Source organism: Uranotaenia lowii, chromosome 2 (assembly GCF_029784155.1).
Source record: "Uranotaenia lowii strain MFRU-FL chromosome 2, ASM2978415v1, whole genome shotgun sequence".
NCBI lineage: Eukaryota > Metazoa > Arthropoda > Insecta > Diptera > Culicidae > Uranotaenia > Uranotaenia lowii.
The window spans coordinates 253,165,081-253,183,629 of record NC_073692.1 but is presented as its reverse complement, the minus strand read 5'-3'; the positions used below and the strand labels follow the sequence as shown (position 1 = coordinate 253,183,629).

Here is an 18,549-nt window from a genome sequence, read left to right as displayed (position 1 = left end):
GATATCCCGAAACGATGTTTTTATTGAAGGTATTGCACATAATTATCCGAATTCGTCCTTAATTTTATCGTCACAAGCTCTAATTAAGTGTTGCTTGTCAACAAGTATCTTTAGACACAGGTCTAAGCGTTTTTTGGCAATATCTGCGTAGTGTGCAATCACATCGGGATTAACGCACCATAAATACCGAGTGATGGGATAAGACAAGGGAGATGGTATAGCCATTTTATTAAAAAATCCACTGTTAAACGAACGACAGCTATTTTTTAATACAAGGATATCCTTGTCGGAAACATGACCAGAATATTTTGCTTTCTTTAACGTCGATTTAGTTGAGAATCCAATTTCTACGCTTCCAGGAGGTAGAAGATTTATTTCTGAGAGTTCAATTTTAATAAGTGTTTTTGATTTAAAGTTTAGTCGTTCAGGCATTACAACTTTCTCCATCCTCTTTCAAGCCCGGACCATCGAAGAGAAACGGAACCATCGGTGCTTCTGTCTGATACTCGCATAAAAAGGACTCAACAGTCGAAGCTACCGTAACAAATAAAAACTCATTTTTGATCCCAGCTAATTATCATCTACAGCTTTAGCAAAAATGTCGAATACCTTCGACCGGGAAATCGATGGAAAAGTCCGCTTGAAATTTGGATGTTTTTCCTTGATCTTTTTCTCCTCTTGTTTTTTTAACCTCGTCGACAAACCGTTTGAAGTACGGTAGCATTTTGGCAGCAACGCGCTCATTTTCCACCCATTGAACGTCACAAAATTTTAACGGAGTCCTCAAAAATTCATCCAAATTCCATTAACATTTCCTCAGTCGCTCCTTGAACGCTTTATGTAATTACAGTGTGAAGTCCACAGCTCCCAATCGTGAGAATCTCGTACGCCAGATTAGAAACAAGTTCTTGAACCTCGCTAGTTAGTTCCTTGAGCATTTTCCAATTTACTGCTGGACCATCCATGAAATACTGAATCACTCGTTTCAGTAGATCAGGATTTTTCGAAAAACAAAGTTTCACGCCATTCAGAGGGTCTTTCGAGCACGTCGACGTAGATGTAGAACCAATATACCTTGCTTCAACTAGGTTTTTGTTTGGATTCCAGAAGCGCACACAAATATCCATTTGTTGCTTCTGCACAATCTAATTTAACCCTCATCCGCATTAGATTTCATTACCCTAATCAGCACTAGGAGTGTCAATTTGACACCACAAGCTCAAATCGTTATAACTTTTGGCGTGTTAAACCGATTTAAACATAACTTATATCAATAGAAACCTTGTAATGTCAGTTAAATATGTTTAGAACATTATATATAGCTAAAGTTACAAGTTTTCTCGTTATTCAGCATGAAAGAAAACAAATCCGAAAAAACATGCCTCACGAAAACTGCTGTAGTTCATATATTACACGTCCAAAAAAATATTTGCCTTATGCATATGAGAGCTGAAGTTAATGCCTACATCATGAAGACAAGAAATATTTTTTTAAATTTTTTTTAATGAAATGGTCACAAAAAGTTAAAAAAAGTGGTCTAAAAAACCTACTTTTCATTCGATTGCTAGTAAATACTGTTTGAGCGATTGAATTTACTAGAATTTTTCGAAGTTCACTACTTTGCGCGATTTTTTTAACGCATCATTATTTAATCTGTCGGCTTCGCTCTCTGCCCGAATCACCACCCACCGTACCTACTCGGAGAGCAAACAAACACGTTTTGCTGGACCGCTGCTTGTAGTTCTAGAAATTCAGGAATGATTTTACGTTTATAATTTTCATATTTTTGTGAAATCTCACAGCGTGAATTGTAGCACCTCACTAGAATGTAGATTAAATTTGCTTTCCAATGAATATACTCTTGATTGGTCCAAACAAAGTAAAAGCACTGATAATCCGGGTACAACCTGACGGTGGACCACAAAAACAGAAGAAATTTCAATTTGTTAAAAAATTGCGCAAAGTAGTGAACTTTGAAAAATTTCAGTAAATTCAATTTTTGTTGCATCAAAAATCTAAAGACAGCAAAATGTTGGAATTTTAATAGATTTTGTAGTCATATTTTTTTCAAAACTCTACCATCGCTCAAACAGTATTTACTAGCAATCGAATGAAAAGTAGGTTTTTTAGACCACTTTTTTTTAACTTTTTGTGACCATTTCATTAAAAAAAATTTAAAAAAATATTTCTTGTCTTCATGATGTAGGCATTAACTTCAGCTTTCATATGCATAAGGCAAATATTTTTTTGGACGTGTAATATATGAACTACAGCAGTTTTCGTGAGGCATGTTTTTTCGGATTTTTTTTCTTTCATGCTGAATAACGAGAAAACTTGTAACTTTAGCTATATATAATGTTCTAAACATATTTTACTGACATTACAAGGTTTCTATTGATATAAGTTTTATATGAAGTTCATAATAATTCAAACGAATTAAATAGATTTTACTTTTGTGGTGTCAAAATGACACCCAAAGTCGAAAAAGGGAGTTTTTTTGTCCAGGCTTCCAGGGTTCGTCCATAAAAAAAGTAAAGATGCAATATTGAAGAACTTTTGAATTCATTTAGGGTGCCCGAAAAAAATTTTGTATTTTGAAGCTTCTGAAAAAAGTTACAAGCCTTCAAACTTGCAATGGTGTCAAAATGACACCCTAATGCGGATGAGGGTTAACGTTTCGTCAAATCCTAATACGAACTCACTGCAATTTTGTAGTAAATTGAAAACTTCATTCAAAAAAAAAAAGAGGGAGCAACACCGTGTGGAATCAAATAGCTTATTTTTGTTCTTCCCATTTCTATTCGATTAGCAATCTGGCTGTTCGGGAACATCCTTTTGTCGTTCGATGAAGCAAGGAGGATTCGTTTCGACCTGGTAGAAATCGCTCGAAGTCAATTGGAAAGAGACTGGTGATCGACTGTTCATCCATTTCCACTTGTTTCGACCTATTTCGACTAAATTTCACTGAATAGACTTTCACTGAGCCAAAAATTCCCGACTTTTCGAAGAAATTCCCGGTTTTTTCCCGCTTTTTTCCCGTTGGATTTCAAATCCCGTCTTTTTCCCGCTTTTCCCGAATGGGTGGCCACCCTGCTAATGGCACGGATTTCAGTGCCTTTTGAAGCAAACATTTCAGCGTCCTATGGCTCTCCAAGAGAGTATTATCTCGTATTATTTAGATTTTCGTGGTTGAACGTTCAATTTTTGTCCCCTGAAATGAAACAAACGAATTTAAACATTAGAATATTGATTAGAAACTCAAATTTTCTTACCGTTTCGTTCTTCTGTCCTGAAAAGTACAAAACAAAATGGCCTGTAGAAAAATCGTTTCTTTGTTTTCGATTAGGCAGCGCTGCCAAATATTAAATTTGACTGAAACTTAAAAATTTATTGTTAAATTTATAATGTTTTAAAATTTGATAAACCAGATTGTACTTGGTGTTCATTCCAAGTTCGTGTGATCAATATTTTGATAAAAAAAATTTTTTTGAAAATAAAATCATATGGCTTCACTGACCCACCTTTCGACAATTTTGACGATTTGACATAAGGTATGGACGCCATAGGTAATGGTTCGAGATCATTCATACGATTATTGGAAAAAATTAAGTAATCCTTCCTACCATTCATTAACCTTTTGAGAAAGCATCACTTTTTCGTATGAACGTTCATGTTACGTTTTTATCAGTATCGAATTAAAGTTTTATATAATATCTACGTTAACAGAGACAATCACTATTTATAGAGCAGTAGATGTATCGTATAGACTGTTTCAGACACAGTTTTTTAGTATGCGGGCAGGTTTTCAATTTAACTTTCAATTGTATTGCGGTATATGTATACAGTCTAAACCGTTACGAAAGAGCCTCACTCTGAGTGAGTCATCTATAGAGCAGCAGGATGTCCTTTGAAAAACCTGTACGCATTTACATCCTGCTTGTTCGTGAGAAAGCTAATCTCGTTACTACTTGTTTCGATCCGTTTCGACCAGACTTCATTGAACAGACTTATTGTCAACTACAATTCTCTAACGTCTAACCAGAAGCGTATTCAATCGAAGGCAATTTTCAAAAGAGAATGTTTGAATTTATGGAAACAGCATCAAAATTGGCGCTACTTCAAGTGTGTTCCTTTCGATACGGCTGGTTTATGTAGGAGAGATTTTTTAGATAAAGATAAATAGTTAAGGAATCTCATAGTGAACGATATAATTAGTCATGCGCACGTCGAAAGTAGTAAGTTTAAAGAATATTGTATTCTTGCTCTACTGTTATCAATAAACAAACAAACAAAAACATCTAAACACTGCATTGTAATGAGATTTGTTGATTCTCAAAATTTACTGTTGAGAAGTTACGGAACATTTTCAGTTTTACATAAGTGGGAGACATCTTTTCATATCATCACAAATCAACAATTCTCAAAAACGTATAAAGTAAAGTTTTAGACTTTGTTTTCCAAGATTTGAATGGTAAACTGTAAAAAGTAAAATTTATCATCAATCAATGTCCAGAAAACACGTGTTCATAATTACCCAGTATCTTGAAAAATATGGGGTAAATATGAAAACTTCTTTGTGCGTGGGTGGAAATTTTTTTCAACAGAAAATCATATCACACATCGTGGAGCATCAATTACTGAACGCTAAACTTTTAAAGACGACATTTTTTCCACTCACATTGACGAGGGAGTAGATAAGAGATAAGACACGTCTCAAAGCGATTTTCTTTTCTCAGACACATGTATTTTGATAACTGTAACTTATCAATAGAATGGTAGACTATCACATTTGATCAGTTTTGAGACCCTACAATGACCCTAACGACGTTTACATCATTTGTTCGGAATTACCCCTTGTTCCTAATTGCCCTATGTATTCCAAATGTACCTTATTTAGTTCTGTAACGTCAGGTTACTATCTGGAATTATACAAACATAAACCTCAGTTAAGTTTTTTCAACTGTATTCTCTTCTTCTAGGAACTGGTAAAAATTATGTTTCGGATTTCATCGTCGGGGCTCTCTATTCCAAAGGATTCGAGAGTAAATTCGTTCATAAATTCAACGCCTTTGATGAACAGATTATAAATGTAAGTTAATAAGATGGTATAAAGAATTATTAAAGACTTATTGATTTACAGCTCAGATTACATCATTCTATTAAAGACGCGATATACCAGTGCCCTAATTCTTTGTTTATCTTCGATGAAGTTGAAAAAATGCCCGAAGGTATATTTGATTCTTTAGTGTCTTTACTGGACTCTCATGCGTTCTATAAACAACACGATTTTACAAAGGCTATTTTCATATTTCTTTCGAACAGTGGAGGTAAGGATTTTTTTTTTATTTTGTGAATTTTAATGCATTGTAACAATGCTTGTTTGCAGGTGCCGAGATTTCCCAGAAACTAAAATCTTTAGTGGAAAAAGGTCAATGGAGGGATAATACAAAGTTGCCGGATTTTGAACGTATCGTTGAAATGAGCGCATACAACATGATTGGGGGAATGCATCGTGCCCGTATCATAGAAGCGCACGTAATAGATCATTTTATACCTTTTTTACCACTGGAATCAAGGCATGTCGAAATGTGTATAAAAAAAGAATTTCTCAAGTATTGTAGAGCAAACCCATCCAGTGAAGCCGTAAGGTAATTTTCATTCTAAATTTCTATAAGTTTGTGTTAAATTTCATTAATCTTTTCTTTTTGCACTTCCAGTTCGCTGTTGAAAGCGATCATGACGCTCGACGATACTGGAATGTTTTCTAATAATGGATGCAAAAGGATAAGCAAAAAAGTTGAGGCGTATTGTTATAATCATTAAAATTCATTTAATACAAGTTTTCCATTCTTCTATTAAATTTGCTGAAAGAAATCCCCAATATTCTGAGTAATGCTCCATTGAAATGAAGTGGATACCATTAAAAAAAAAACCGTTTAATACACTTAAGTGCATTGGAGCCTTTCTTCAGAGTGTAAATTATGTTTGAATACCTATGACACAATAATGGATTTCTTATTACTGATTCATACGATAATGATTCAAGGAAATCGAAAGTGAAAAATCAAAATCAGTATAAAAAAGATGGCCAGTACGTTTTTTTGGAAAATAAGCGATCTAATATTTATTGAGCTCATTTTATGAATTGAAAGACTGGTATTTGAACACTTAAATTCAGCCACATTTCTCGACGCTTACTAGTGGTCAAGGGGTGAGCCACCTTAACTTTCATGATAGAGGGCGTATGATCAAAACTCTTTCATGATAGAGGGCGTATGATCAAAACTCGGCTGTTTGATGAATTTAGCGAGTGCTGGCTACCTTTTTTGGAGCCGATATAAGCTTTATATGTACTATGGAATAGAACAATTTTAAACAATTTTGTTTTTTTGTTGTTGTTTAAGTAGCACCTGCACGAGAAAAAATCCAATTTTTTTAAACTAAATTCATCAAAATGAAACCCACAATAGGAGAAAGGGTGGTAAGACCATTTCAATTGGAACATACAAATTCACGGACATCTTCGTAACTCGTCGAGCTGAGGCGATTGGTATGTATAAAGTGGGTCTTGGACCCTAATTAATGGTAGCCCCAACTGACCGTTCGCTATGCCTTTCTGTAAGAAAGCCAAAAATTTTAACAATGTAGAATCGGTGCGGAATCGTTTAACCGCAGACACCAGATACCCAGACTGATCAGTGGCGCTTGAATCCATACAACTACAAGTCGCCCAGAATCATACGCCATCTGTCGGGGCATCGTGAAACTACTGTGCTTCATCAAGAAAAAAAAATTACACTTGATAATTAACAAGCCAAATAAAAACCGTCTTGATTGAATCACCTATTAGTATTTGAAATCCTATCCCAAATATTTTCATTATCGTTTTTGTCTTCAATGTTAATTGTTTACTTTAATTTACTGTATCATAATAAGAGATGAATGGTATACAAACAATGACTGTTGGTCGATTGAGATGAAAAACCCAAAGTTATAGCGGTCCTTTGTTCAGAGCCAATTAATTTTGAGATTCAGTTTTGATTTCAAAATTAATTTATCCGGCTGATTAACAGTATGAAAATTATAATGTCTGTTATAAATAATTCATTGAGTTCGGAATTGTTCGTCTTAATCTGAAAGGTTGACTGCGACCAAAAAGAAAAACTATATATAACTCATTGAAAAACTTGAATTCTAATTTATCTTAACTGTTTCTTGGCTCTTACCTTGATAGGTTTGAGGAGTGAAATAAGTTATTGACATATATTGAATAATATTTAAATGTGATGAATGTATTGATAAGATCTTTAATCCTATTTGCCGCTGGAAGTGTTCGTGATATAATGCTGCTAGTTTCACTAAAACTTATAAATTTTTGGAAAAATAACCTCAAAAAGGACCGTGTTTGTCGACCGGGTATTTTCCCTGCTCAAATGTGCGTGAGAAATGTCAAAAAACAACTGTAATGACCATCTCGCGTGAGCTTTCATTACGTCGTATAAAACATCTTCCGAAATTTTTTCACCTTTGACATTCAACCAAATTCTTTGATTCAAAGTTTTGTTAAAACCATATTTCGAAAGTAATTAGTTTACTAAATGAATCCATTCTTCAAAAAGCTTTTGAATAAGGGTCATTTTAATGTTCCTTGACCGATGCCAATTAAACTTATACATCGATTTCAATGCTTCCACACCACCAAAACGAATTTTGAATGGTAAAAGAACAGTTCTATCTTGATGCAAACGGAAGTCATTTTTGTTTTCTTGTCGTTTTATGGAATGTCAAATATCGTTTGTCTGTGTGAGTGAATTCATTTAATGTTTTGATTTTGATGTGATGAATTCACGTTAGTTTTATTTTACCCATGGATAAAATCAATTACACGTGCGATATTCAAAAAATGGTTCGAAATTTAACCAAAAAAATAATAATGAAAAAATAACTTAACAACATAAAAGGAAAAGCTGAGCTATTCTTACTAAACAAACTCGGATAATTGAGATTGTTTGTCAAGAATCATCATATGTCGTATGATATTGTGCTAAATTTGCAGGAAGCTAAAAATATCTTTTCCACAACTGCCTCTTCCAGTGGGCGGTAAAAGGGCTAGTTTGATATTCAAGTTTAGTATCATCTCGAAGCTAAAAATATCTTTTCCACAACTGCCTCTTCCAGTGGGCGGTAAAAGGGCTAGTTTGATATTCAAGTTTAGTAAGATATTTTGAAAAGAGGACATTTCTCGAATGTGACTGAATTTTTCATAGAACGGGAAGTTTTAGGATTTATTGGAGAAAAAAGTAAATAAAAATCTGACACAGGTTTTTTGTTGTAGATGGTGACTTAATGGTATATTTCGTTGTTGCGAATTTTATTAAGCTTCTTCTGTTAACAACCATTGCTTTACAAATTTTGTAAATATTACCTCTACATTTGTTTTATCCAGTTTTTGTAAACCTCTATAAATGCGGCAATTCGGCTAGGCGAAGGGTTTTGAGAAAATCTAACTGAAATTATTAGTGAACCAAATTTTGTAAGAATCTCGTCCATTCAACTGATTTACCAGTTCTAAACAGTAATATAATTTAAAGCCACATTCAATATAATGTAGTTTTGCAATATACAATCAGTGGAATGTTTTTACGATGTCATTTATCGTTTTCTCAACAAGTCCTAGATCCTTTAATAACTATTTACAAATAATTGGGTTGTCACAATATTCTACTTGGGAAACTTGAACTTACCCTTGGCGGAGGTTTCGGGGTTAACGAAATCCTGCAGTTGAAGGTGATCTTCACTCATGAAGCCAAAGATGTCATAAAATGGTTATTTTTCAACCACAATGCAATAAGGAAGTGGTGCAGAAGATCTCAAGTTTTCATTCAATTTTCATTTCTGTCGAAGTCGATGTATTTTTTATAAGCTTTATGGTTGAATTCTAAACACGTTTGGTTAATGCGCTCCAATTTAAAAACGGTTCTTCAGTGGTTTTCGAAATATATCGTGTTATTTTTTTCTATCAAAAGTAGGTAATCAAAAACGACCGTGTTCATCGCTAGATGTAAAAAAAACAAATAGCACAATGCAAATGTGTGTGTGATATATCGAGATTTTTCCTTTTGTGTATGTGGCCGTTAGTTTCACGATAACCCGTAGATAGCGCTGCGGAACAAGCGCCAAAATCAGCCTTCAGTGGTCAGTCTGGGTATCTGGTGTCTGCGGTTTAACCCTCATCCGCATCATATTTCATTACCCTAATCAGCACTAGAAGTGTCAATTTGACACTAATACAAGCTCAAATCGTTATAACTTTATTGGCGTGTTAAACCAATCTAAACAAAACTTATATCAATAGAAACTTCGTAATGGCAGTAAAATATGTTTAAAACATTTTATATAGCTAAAGCTAATAGTTTTCTCGTTATTCAGCATGAAAGAAAAAAATCCGAAAAAACATGCCTCAGGAAAACTGCTGTAGTTCATATATTACACGTCCAAAAAAAATATTTGCCTTATGCATATGAAAGCTGAAGTTAATGTCTACATCATGAAGCCAAGAAATATTTTTTTGAATTTTTTTTAATGAAATGGTCGCAAAAAGTTAAAAAAAGTGGTCTGAAAAACCTACTTTTCATTCGATTGCCAGTAAATACTGTTTGAGCGATGGTAGAGCTTTAAAAAAAATATGACTAATTCTAACATTTCGCTGTTTTTAGATTTTCGATGCAACAAAAATTGAATTTACTGGAATTTTTCAAAGTTTACTACTTTGCGAGATTTTTTTACAAATTGAAATTTCATCTGTTTTGTGGTCCACCGTCACCCGGATTTTCAGTGCTTTTACTTTGTTTGGACCAATCAAAAGTATATTCATTGGAAAGCAAATTTAATCTATATTCTAGTGAGGTGCAAAGATTCACGCTGTGAGATTGCACAAAAATATGAAAATTATAAACGTAAAATCATTCCTGAATTTCTAGAACCACAAGCAACGCGTCCAGCAAAACGTGTTTGTTTGCTCTCCGAGTAGGTACGGTGGGTGGTGATTTGGGCAGAGAGCCAAGCCGACAGACGAAATAATGATGCGTGTCGTGACTAGCAAACGCTAACTGCTATCAATACGGTATCAAATTTTGAATACGGCGAATGCGCCAACTGTAAAAAAATCCAGATAATCACATAAATCCGTTAAACTCTTTATTTTACATCCGAAAATATGATCTCCTTTCAATTTTTCTTATTTTAGTGAAGTTAAATTTAATTTTTGAATGAGGCGAATAGCTTTTTTTATGAGTGTGTAATCCCACAGTTCATTCGCCCATTTCCCCTAAAAATTTCGTCGCGAACAAAAGGGTCAATAGTTATTTCGAGATAGAAAAAGGGCATTGAAGTTTTTGAAATTTTTGTTCCAAGACGAGGAGATGCACAAATCAGTATTTATAAGATCGTTGAATGTGCTAATGTTTTAATGTGATCACTTGGACCCGCTTTCAAGCCGAAATTTGCTTGAATATTGCTTCTTTAATGAGTGATCCAATAGGCGAACAGTCATTCTGCAATTCAAAAGGGCGCTCCAATTGGCGAATGAACAAAATGGGAACACCAGTCTGTGGTAAAAGGGCCCACAGTTATATTTATTAATTTTTTGAAGTAATTAGTACGGAAAAGCTATATTGATCGATCAGGTGATGAAATTAAATCAATTTGAAGGCATTTTAGCGACTTATTTAGGAAAATGATTGTACGCAGCTAAATAGGAAATTGATTTTATTTTCTGAAACTTGGAATGCGTTTTTCTCAAAACAAAGGTCTTGGCGCATTCGCCGTATTCAAAAATCGATACCGAATAGAAAATTTCCAACCAAGAAACGTACGACACGCATCATTATTTCTTCTCTCGGCTTGGCTCTCTGCCCAAATCACCACCCAGCGTACCTACTCGGAGAGCAAACAAACACGTTTTGCTGGACGTGCTTCTTGTGGTTCTAGAAATTCAGGAATGATTTTACGTTTATAATTTTCATATTTTTGTGAAATCACACAGCGTGAATTGTTGCACCTCACTAGAATGTATGTAGATTAAATGTGCTTTCCAATGAATATACTTTTGATTGGTCCAAACAAAGTAAAAGCACTGAAAATCCGGGTACAACCTGACGGTGGGCCACAAAAACAGATATAATTTCAATTTGTAAAAAAATCTCGCAAAGTAGTGAACTTGAAAAATTCCAGTAAATTCAATTTTTGTTGCATGGAAAATCTAAAGACAGCAAAATGTTAGAATTTTAATAGATTTTGTAGTCATATTTTTTCAAAAACTCTACCTATTGTTATCATTTTTGTTTTCGGTCAGTATCAAAAACTGTATGGAGACATTCCTAATATAATTCATGAAGTCAAAAATTGAAACGATTGATTTGTTTTATTCTATTTTATTATTTTACTTTAATTAAAATTCTAAGGAGTGAAACATTTGGTACTGAAAATTTTTTATACGTAAATTTTATTCCTTTTACTCCTTATCAAAAGCTTGACATCATTTTTTTCAGGTTTTACTTCAGGTAAATTTTTATGTTACACATCTTTTTATTATTTGAAATTTTATTTATACATCATATAAACAGTTGCATATTGGGGGTTGGGAACAAGAGAGAATGCATCTGGGGATAACCTAAAGAAACTATTGCAAGCGGAGTGGTAGCCAACCATTGCAGGTTTCAGAAGGTTGGATGCCTACTCTCGACGAACCATCGGCCGTGGAAGCCTTCGGGCCAACCACACAGACATAGGCAGGACCTTGCTACCGATGGGGGAACCATACATACATACATACATACATACATATTTTTTCAAAAACTCTACCATCGCTCAAACAGTATTTACAAGCAATCGAATGAAAAGTAGGTTTTTTAGACCACTTTTTAGAACTTTTTGCGACCATTTCATTAAAAAAAATTTTAAAAAATATTTCTTGGCTTCATGATGTAGACATTAACTTCAGCTTTCATTTGCATAAGACAAATATTTTTTGGACGTGAACTACAGCAGTTTTCCTGCGGCATGTTTTTTCGGATTTTTTCTTTTGATATAAGTTCCATATGAAATTCGTAAAAATTCAAACGACTTAGATAGATTTTACTTTTGGAGTGTCAAATTGACACTCTAAGTCGGAAAAGGGAGTTTTTTTGTCCAGGCTTCCAGGGTTCGTCCATATAAAAAGTAAAGATATGTACAATATTAAAGAACTTTTGAATTCATTTAGGGTCCCCGAAGAAATTTTTGTATTTTGAAGCTTCTGAAAAAAGTTACAAGCCTTCAAACTTGCAATAGTGTCAAAATGACGCTCTAATGCGGATGAGGGTTAATGCAAAACAAGTGCTTTTCAGCGTCAAAAAAGTTTTATTGAAAATCACTAATGAAGAAAGTAAAATTTTAAACCTTCGCACTGGTCGGTAGATTGATGAGAGAAATTTGACGTTTGAAAGATTTTTTTCGTTTTTAATTCAGTTTTCCTCCCCCAGGTTTCTATGAATATTTGGTACCAGGCTTGGCAAAAGTCATCGTCATGAGGCGTGAAGCTGTGACTGTGAAGCCTCTTGGTCCGTCAAACTCAATTGACTGTTCCTTAACGACCAGTCACTTCGTTTGCCGGTCATTCATTCCCCAGTCATTTGAAGCTAAAATAATAACCTAGTTAAGCAATCGCATTCAAACGACCGAGATGAAAAAGAAACGCATTTATTATTATTGTTGCTCCTGCCAGCAAGCCGAAGACGACCGAAGACGAAAAGAAAAGCATTTATATTATTATTGTTGCTTCTGCCAGCAAGTCGTTCAATAAGTTGTACCCAGGCGCGGTCCTATGGGGGGGGTGATCGGGGTGATCACCCCCCCCAAGCGGAAAAAAACCGTTACAAAATACTCGCAAACGCTGGAATTTCTATAAAAACTTCGAACTTTTCTTAGTGGGTGTCCTTTGAATTTTCAAAATTTTCCACTCCGTGGGGGTGATTGTTACAATAAAAGAATTTATTAATTTTTTAAATTCTTAAAATTGGAGAAAAAATTCGGTCCGCCAAACTAAAACAGCTGTAGCTTGCGATTACCTAGACCGATTTTCACCAAATTACAAATTACTTTTGTTAAGCCACTTTCAGTGTATAATTAAATATGCTGACCCTATATGTATGTTTCTTCTATACATTTTTTATACCTACATTCATATATATATTACATTTTCTAAAAATATCAAAAATTCTACTTCTAAAATTAGAGGTGATGAACAAAATCTGATAAAAATTGAGTTCAATAATAAACCTCCAAAAACAGTTTTTAAAACATAGGCTCCGAAAACATGCCAATGTATTAATTTTTCCCAGATGAGATTGAACCAGTGATAATAATAATAATCCCGTCATCACACGACTGTTTTCTCGGGAACAAAGTTATCGCTCAAGATATTTTTCTAATTCTTGACCAACACGGCTGGCGTTCCAAATTCACACCAATAATATCGCCGATTTTGCAGCTCATCAACACAATAATGATTAAAGTTTTAAGTAGAAATCCAGCTTATTAATTTAAGTTGCAAATTCACCCTGAATCAGAAAGATCCGTTATTTCAATTGCAATTGATTGGGACTTTCCATTAAAAAATAGTATTAGCTTTAAGAAATGAACCCTTTATTAATTTTTTTTTTCATTATAAATTGTACAATAAGTTTGAAAATATTCAGTACATGATAATATACATATTGAGTTTACGAAGCAATTTCTTTCGACTCAGTTCCAATAAATTTTAAAATCTATGAGAGCTTGAAATTTATGAGAAAACAAATAAAAATAAAGTACCGAAAGCTGCATACCTAAGAATTTGATTTTAGTGATTTTGCTTTAGAATTAAATTTATGTTTAGAAATTGAAGCATTGAAACAAGAGTTTATATAAATTCGTTTTTTCTTATCACGATTCAGCAATATAGTTCAGAAAAATAATAAAATATTCAGTTTTAAATTCATAGCAATTGTTAACACTTTCTCAAATAAAGGTTAGGATTTCCAATGGTATTGTTGCTAAACAAGAATCACTGAAATATTGGCGAGAGTTTTGCGGTGATATACAGATACTCAAGAAAAATATTGTAGATAACTGAGAATTTTTTCACATTTTCTTCTAAAAAAATGTGCGTATTTTTTCATTTGTAAAATTACATTTATATGGGAAGATTCTTTAAAGAATTCTTAAATTGATCATTTTTAAACTGCTGAATATACAAATGACAAAAATGATCTTTTTTTATCAACAATTGTTCGCAGTGAATGTTAAAGATTTGCTTATTGTTTTATAAAGGGATGCATAAGTGTTTAAAAGGATATCAAAATATGTATGTAGAGAAAGTTTGTTAAACTTCTCTAATTTCAAATTTTTTAAAATACAAACCTCAAATTTAGTTCAATGAAATTTGAAGGGAAGAAGAGAAGCAGTGTGCATCATGGTCGTGTAATATTGTTTTTTTTTTAAGAAATCTTATCAAGTTCATCCATTACTTTAATGATAAATCATTTAGATGAACAAATTTAAGAGCTGATTTACATTTTTGGTGGTGCCCGAAATTATTTTTATTGGGCTCTTTTCTGACAAAACTTTTAAACATTAGATACAATTAAAATTCGAAATATGGGTTCAAACCACATTTCTTTCCCAAAGAACGCAAGTAATTTTAACTTCTGTGAAAAGTGAAAAAAAAATTGAAATTTTCTGTTTGTTTACTGTTCCCAAATCTGTAATTAATAGACTTTTAACGAATGTTTAAAGAAGTAATGACTACATTGAATTTAAGATATTCCTCAAAGCAGAAACCAAATCGTTTTTCAGACTTAAGCAATATTTTTTAAATGGAATAAAATCTTTGTTTTTAAAAACTTTCTTTAGTAATGTCAGAAATACTTGTCTTTCCGAGTTATTAAAAACTGTAGATTTTTCAGAATCAGTTTTGTTTTCATGTTAACTTGTAAGTTCATAAGTTATGAATGATTGACTTCACTCAAACCCGATTCATTTAAAAATTTATAAACTCCATTTAAACAAAACGGGAGGTGATAAACAAAATCTAATTGAAGATTCGAGTTTAGCGCACCAAAATCTACTAAATCAATCTTTAAAGCATAGACACCAAAATGCTATCTCTTGAATTATTTTGATAAGACGTTTTAATTAGAAAAAAATTAAAAATTTTCTAATGTTAAAAACTAATCTTTTTTATCTTCATATTTATGAAAAGTTTAATCACCGTGATTTTGATTGTATATTTAATTTATCGACCTTATCGGTGAAAATGAAAAGAACATAACTAAGAACATTTCAACATCATGAAAATTCTTGGCAAATAGAAAGTTAAAAGAAATGTATGGATATTGAAAATGAGAGATAAGAATTTTATAAGAAGCATTTTAATCACATGTCATCAATTCTTTCCTCAAGGATAAAAAAAACAATTAAATTGATATGGTTAATAATAAACATTATCATCAATTATTCTGACCTGATATGTTTGTTGTTGTTTGTTTGTTTTATTATAGAGGCTTGCTGGGTAGATTCGCCTCTGTGACCTGATCTGATTTTTTGTTAGAATTCAAGTTTAATTTTTTATCAAATCTTGTGTTTTATTTGATGTATTTTTCTTCTGGCTCAAATTATGTATTATATATTATATATTTATTAAAATTTTAATTCGCATTTCATTTCCGATGTTTAGAAAATACTTGATTTTTTATAATACAAAATAAGAACCAACATTTCGAATAATTTATTAATGACTAACCAGAAATAAAATTGATTTGAAATTTTGATTCTGATTTATTTTGATTCGTATCAGTAATTTTTTTTCGAGTTTGTGTGATGAATATATATTTGAATATGGTTTTCGAAATCAATTTGCTTATTTATTTTCCACTTTTTTGGTATTGTCATTATTTCAAACAAAATTTGAAACTCGGACCCCCCCCCCATGGACGTGTCCTTCGCAAGGGTCTGGTGTGCAGCACCCTCCCCCCCTCCCCCCACTCGCTCTTTCCAAATGAATTTTTTTCGTCATATATTTAGATACGTTATTGACTGATTTTTGAAAATTTGGAAAATCACCCCCCCCCAAGAGCCAGCTCTAGGACCGCCCCTGGTTGTACCTGTCGTCAGCAGCCGATCGAAGTGTGAAGCGATTCGCCAGTCACTCTCAGGAGAAATTTTGACCATGTGTAGGAGCTTCGCCAGTCGATGATGGAGAAATGTTGATTGTTGTCGTGCTTTATCCGTCATGCGAGTAGTGAGGCTCCGTCAATTGAGAACAGTGCCAGTCGTTTGATGAAACAAAACTAGTCGGGTCAAGCGTGACGGGCGAAATTTACCATCACTGTTTGGTACCCCTATTTCTTTCCAGTGGGGTGATAAGAAGGGGGAAGATGGCTAGCTTACATTTTTTTACATAACTCGAGAACTTATGAAACTAATGAAACCAAATTTTGCATGGGAGGGTATTAAAATACGAGAAATAATTCTATGATTATGCTAGATCTCTCCCTTCTTCCAGTGGGGATATAGGAAAGGGGGAGGGAGGCTTTCATACATTTTTTATTGCATAATTTGAGAACTTTTCGAACAAATGGTGGTAAATTCGGCTTAAAAGGGTATTTGAGAACGAGGAATGTTTCTATGAATATCTAGTACTACTGCTTCCTTCCAGTGGGGTGATAGGAAGGAGAGAGGGGGGCTCCTTTTACATTTTTTCGCATAACTTCAATGGAGGAAATGTAACCAAGTTTGGCATGGGAGGAAATTTGGATACAAGAGAAGGTTATATGCTTATTCGAGACTCGACTTTATCCTTCAATTTTGGATTGATTTAGGGAAGAGGGAAGAATTGGTTTTATGATTATTTGAAACAACATTCTTCTTCCAGGGAGTACACAGGAAATAGGGAGAGGGCTACAATACAATTTTCTTGGTATAACTAAAGAAGTACTGAAGCAAATATAACCAAATTTGACACGGGAAGGTACTGTTATACGAGATATGTTTCTATGAATGTTACAGACCCTCCTGCCTTGCAGTGTGGAAAGAGAAGGGACGGAGGGGGTGGTATTGCTCAAGAACTTATCAACCTATCGAACCAAATTTGATATGATATGGTTTTTGATTACGAAAAAAATGGATCTTTCCAGCAGTTGCAGATCGGAAGGAAACTTCCATACCAATTTTTTAGCATAAATTGAGTACTTATTAAGCAATATAGAGTACTTCGTGAGCTCCCCCCCCCCCCCCTCTCCTCTTGTAAGCAGGAAAGAAGCGAGTAATTCATACCAGTAAAACATACATTTTGACATAATCCGAGATATTAACCAAACAGTAGCGCTACAAAGTGCTCCATACAAGAGTTTGGAGAATTTGGGAAGCTTTTAGGAACAGGCATATAATAAAAAGGGAATAAGCTCCTAATGTTATTTTTTAATAATTATTGGGCACAATTTTGTCATGAAAAGGTACTTGCAAGATACGCCGACAGAAATACATTCGATTTTTTTTTACAAAAATTTTCGAAAAATGTGCAAACAGCTCTCTTATAAGAGCAGACTTTCCAGAAGTGCATTTTTCATAAAAGAAATACCACTTTTAAATAAATCTATACAAAATCTAAATCATTTTAAATCTTCTTCCAGTACAAAAAACAACTCAAACACTACTTTGATTCCAGATAAAATCATCAAATTTGTTACTTTGGTTAACAGAAAACAGGATAAAATTCCAGTTTTTTCAACCAGGTTTTTGTCCTTGTTAGAATGCTTTCCAAAACAGAACTTTCGTAAATTTAGCTTACAAATATCTCCAACAGATTTTTTTGGATGAATGCTTTTGTGAAAATATCACTTTTTCATTCAAAAACTTTTAAAATACTTAGGTGTGTTTTCAATCGCAAGAAAAACACCAGTTTTTGAAACTCAATTTTTCGCTTAGTAGTTATCAATATTTTTTCAAGAAATATTTAAAACACTAGAAGAAGACCTAAAAGTTGATTCTACTAACTTTTTAAGACATCTCTGAAGTAAAAAAACGTAGTAAAATGAGTTTTAAATTCATCGAAAATTTACACCCTTTTGTTTACTTTTTTTCCTATTTACAAAACGTAAAACATTTACTTGGCATCGCGGATTGAGAAATCAAAGTGAGCAAAAATTGCAGATCTTTGAAAACTAATTTAGAGATCAAGTTTTAGAAAATTAGATTTTATCATCTTTGTGATGCTACTTTTAACTCCAGCTGAAGCCCTCATTGATTCTGAACTATGTTGAAATTTAATTTCAAATTTTTCTAAAATAATCAAATATAAATCTATATATATATATATATATATATATATATATATATATATATATATATATATATATATATATATATATATATATATATATATATATATATATATATATATATATATATATATATATATATATACATATATATATACTAAAACTATTTGGTCAACTCACTTTGGGGCAGAAA

General features: G+C 33.1%; 1 protein-coding gene across 1 annotated transcript in view; it reads left to right on the top strand.

Annotated features, from left to right (window-relative positions):
- Positions 1 to 5,839, top strand: part of LOC129744426 (torsin-like protein) — a 34,594-nt gene extending 28,755 nt beyond the window's left edge. The window contains exons 4-7 of the mRNA XM_055736939.1: positions 4,980 to 5,089; positions 5,141 to 5,327; positions 5,387 to 5,648; positions 5,718 to 5,839. Of these exons, the coding sequence (XP_055592914.1) occupies positions 4,980 to 5,089; positions 5,141 to 5,327; positions 5,387 to 5,648; positions 5,718 to 5,823 (665 nt within the window). The 3' untranslated portion in view covers positions 5,824 to 5,839. The remainder of the gene's footprint in view (positions 1 to 4,979; positions 5,090 to 5,140; positions 5,328 to 5,386; positions 5,649 to 5,717) is intronic.
- The last annotated feature ends 12,710 nt before the right edge of the window (positions 5,840 to 18,549 follow it).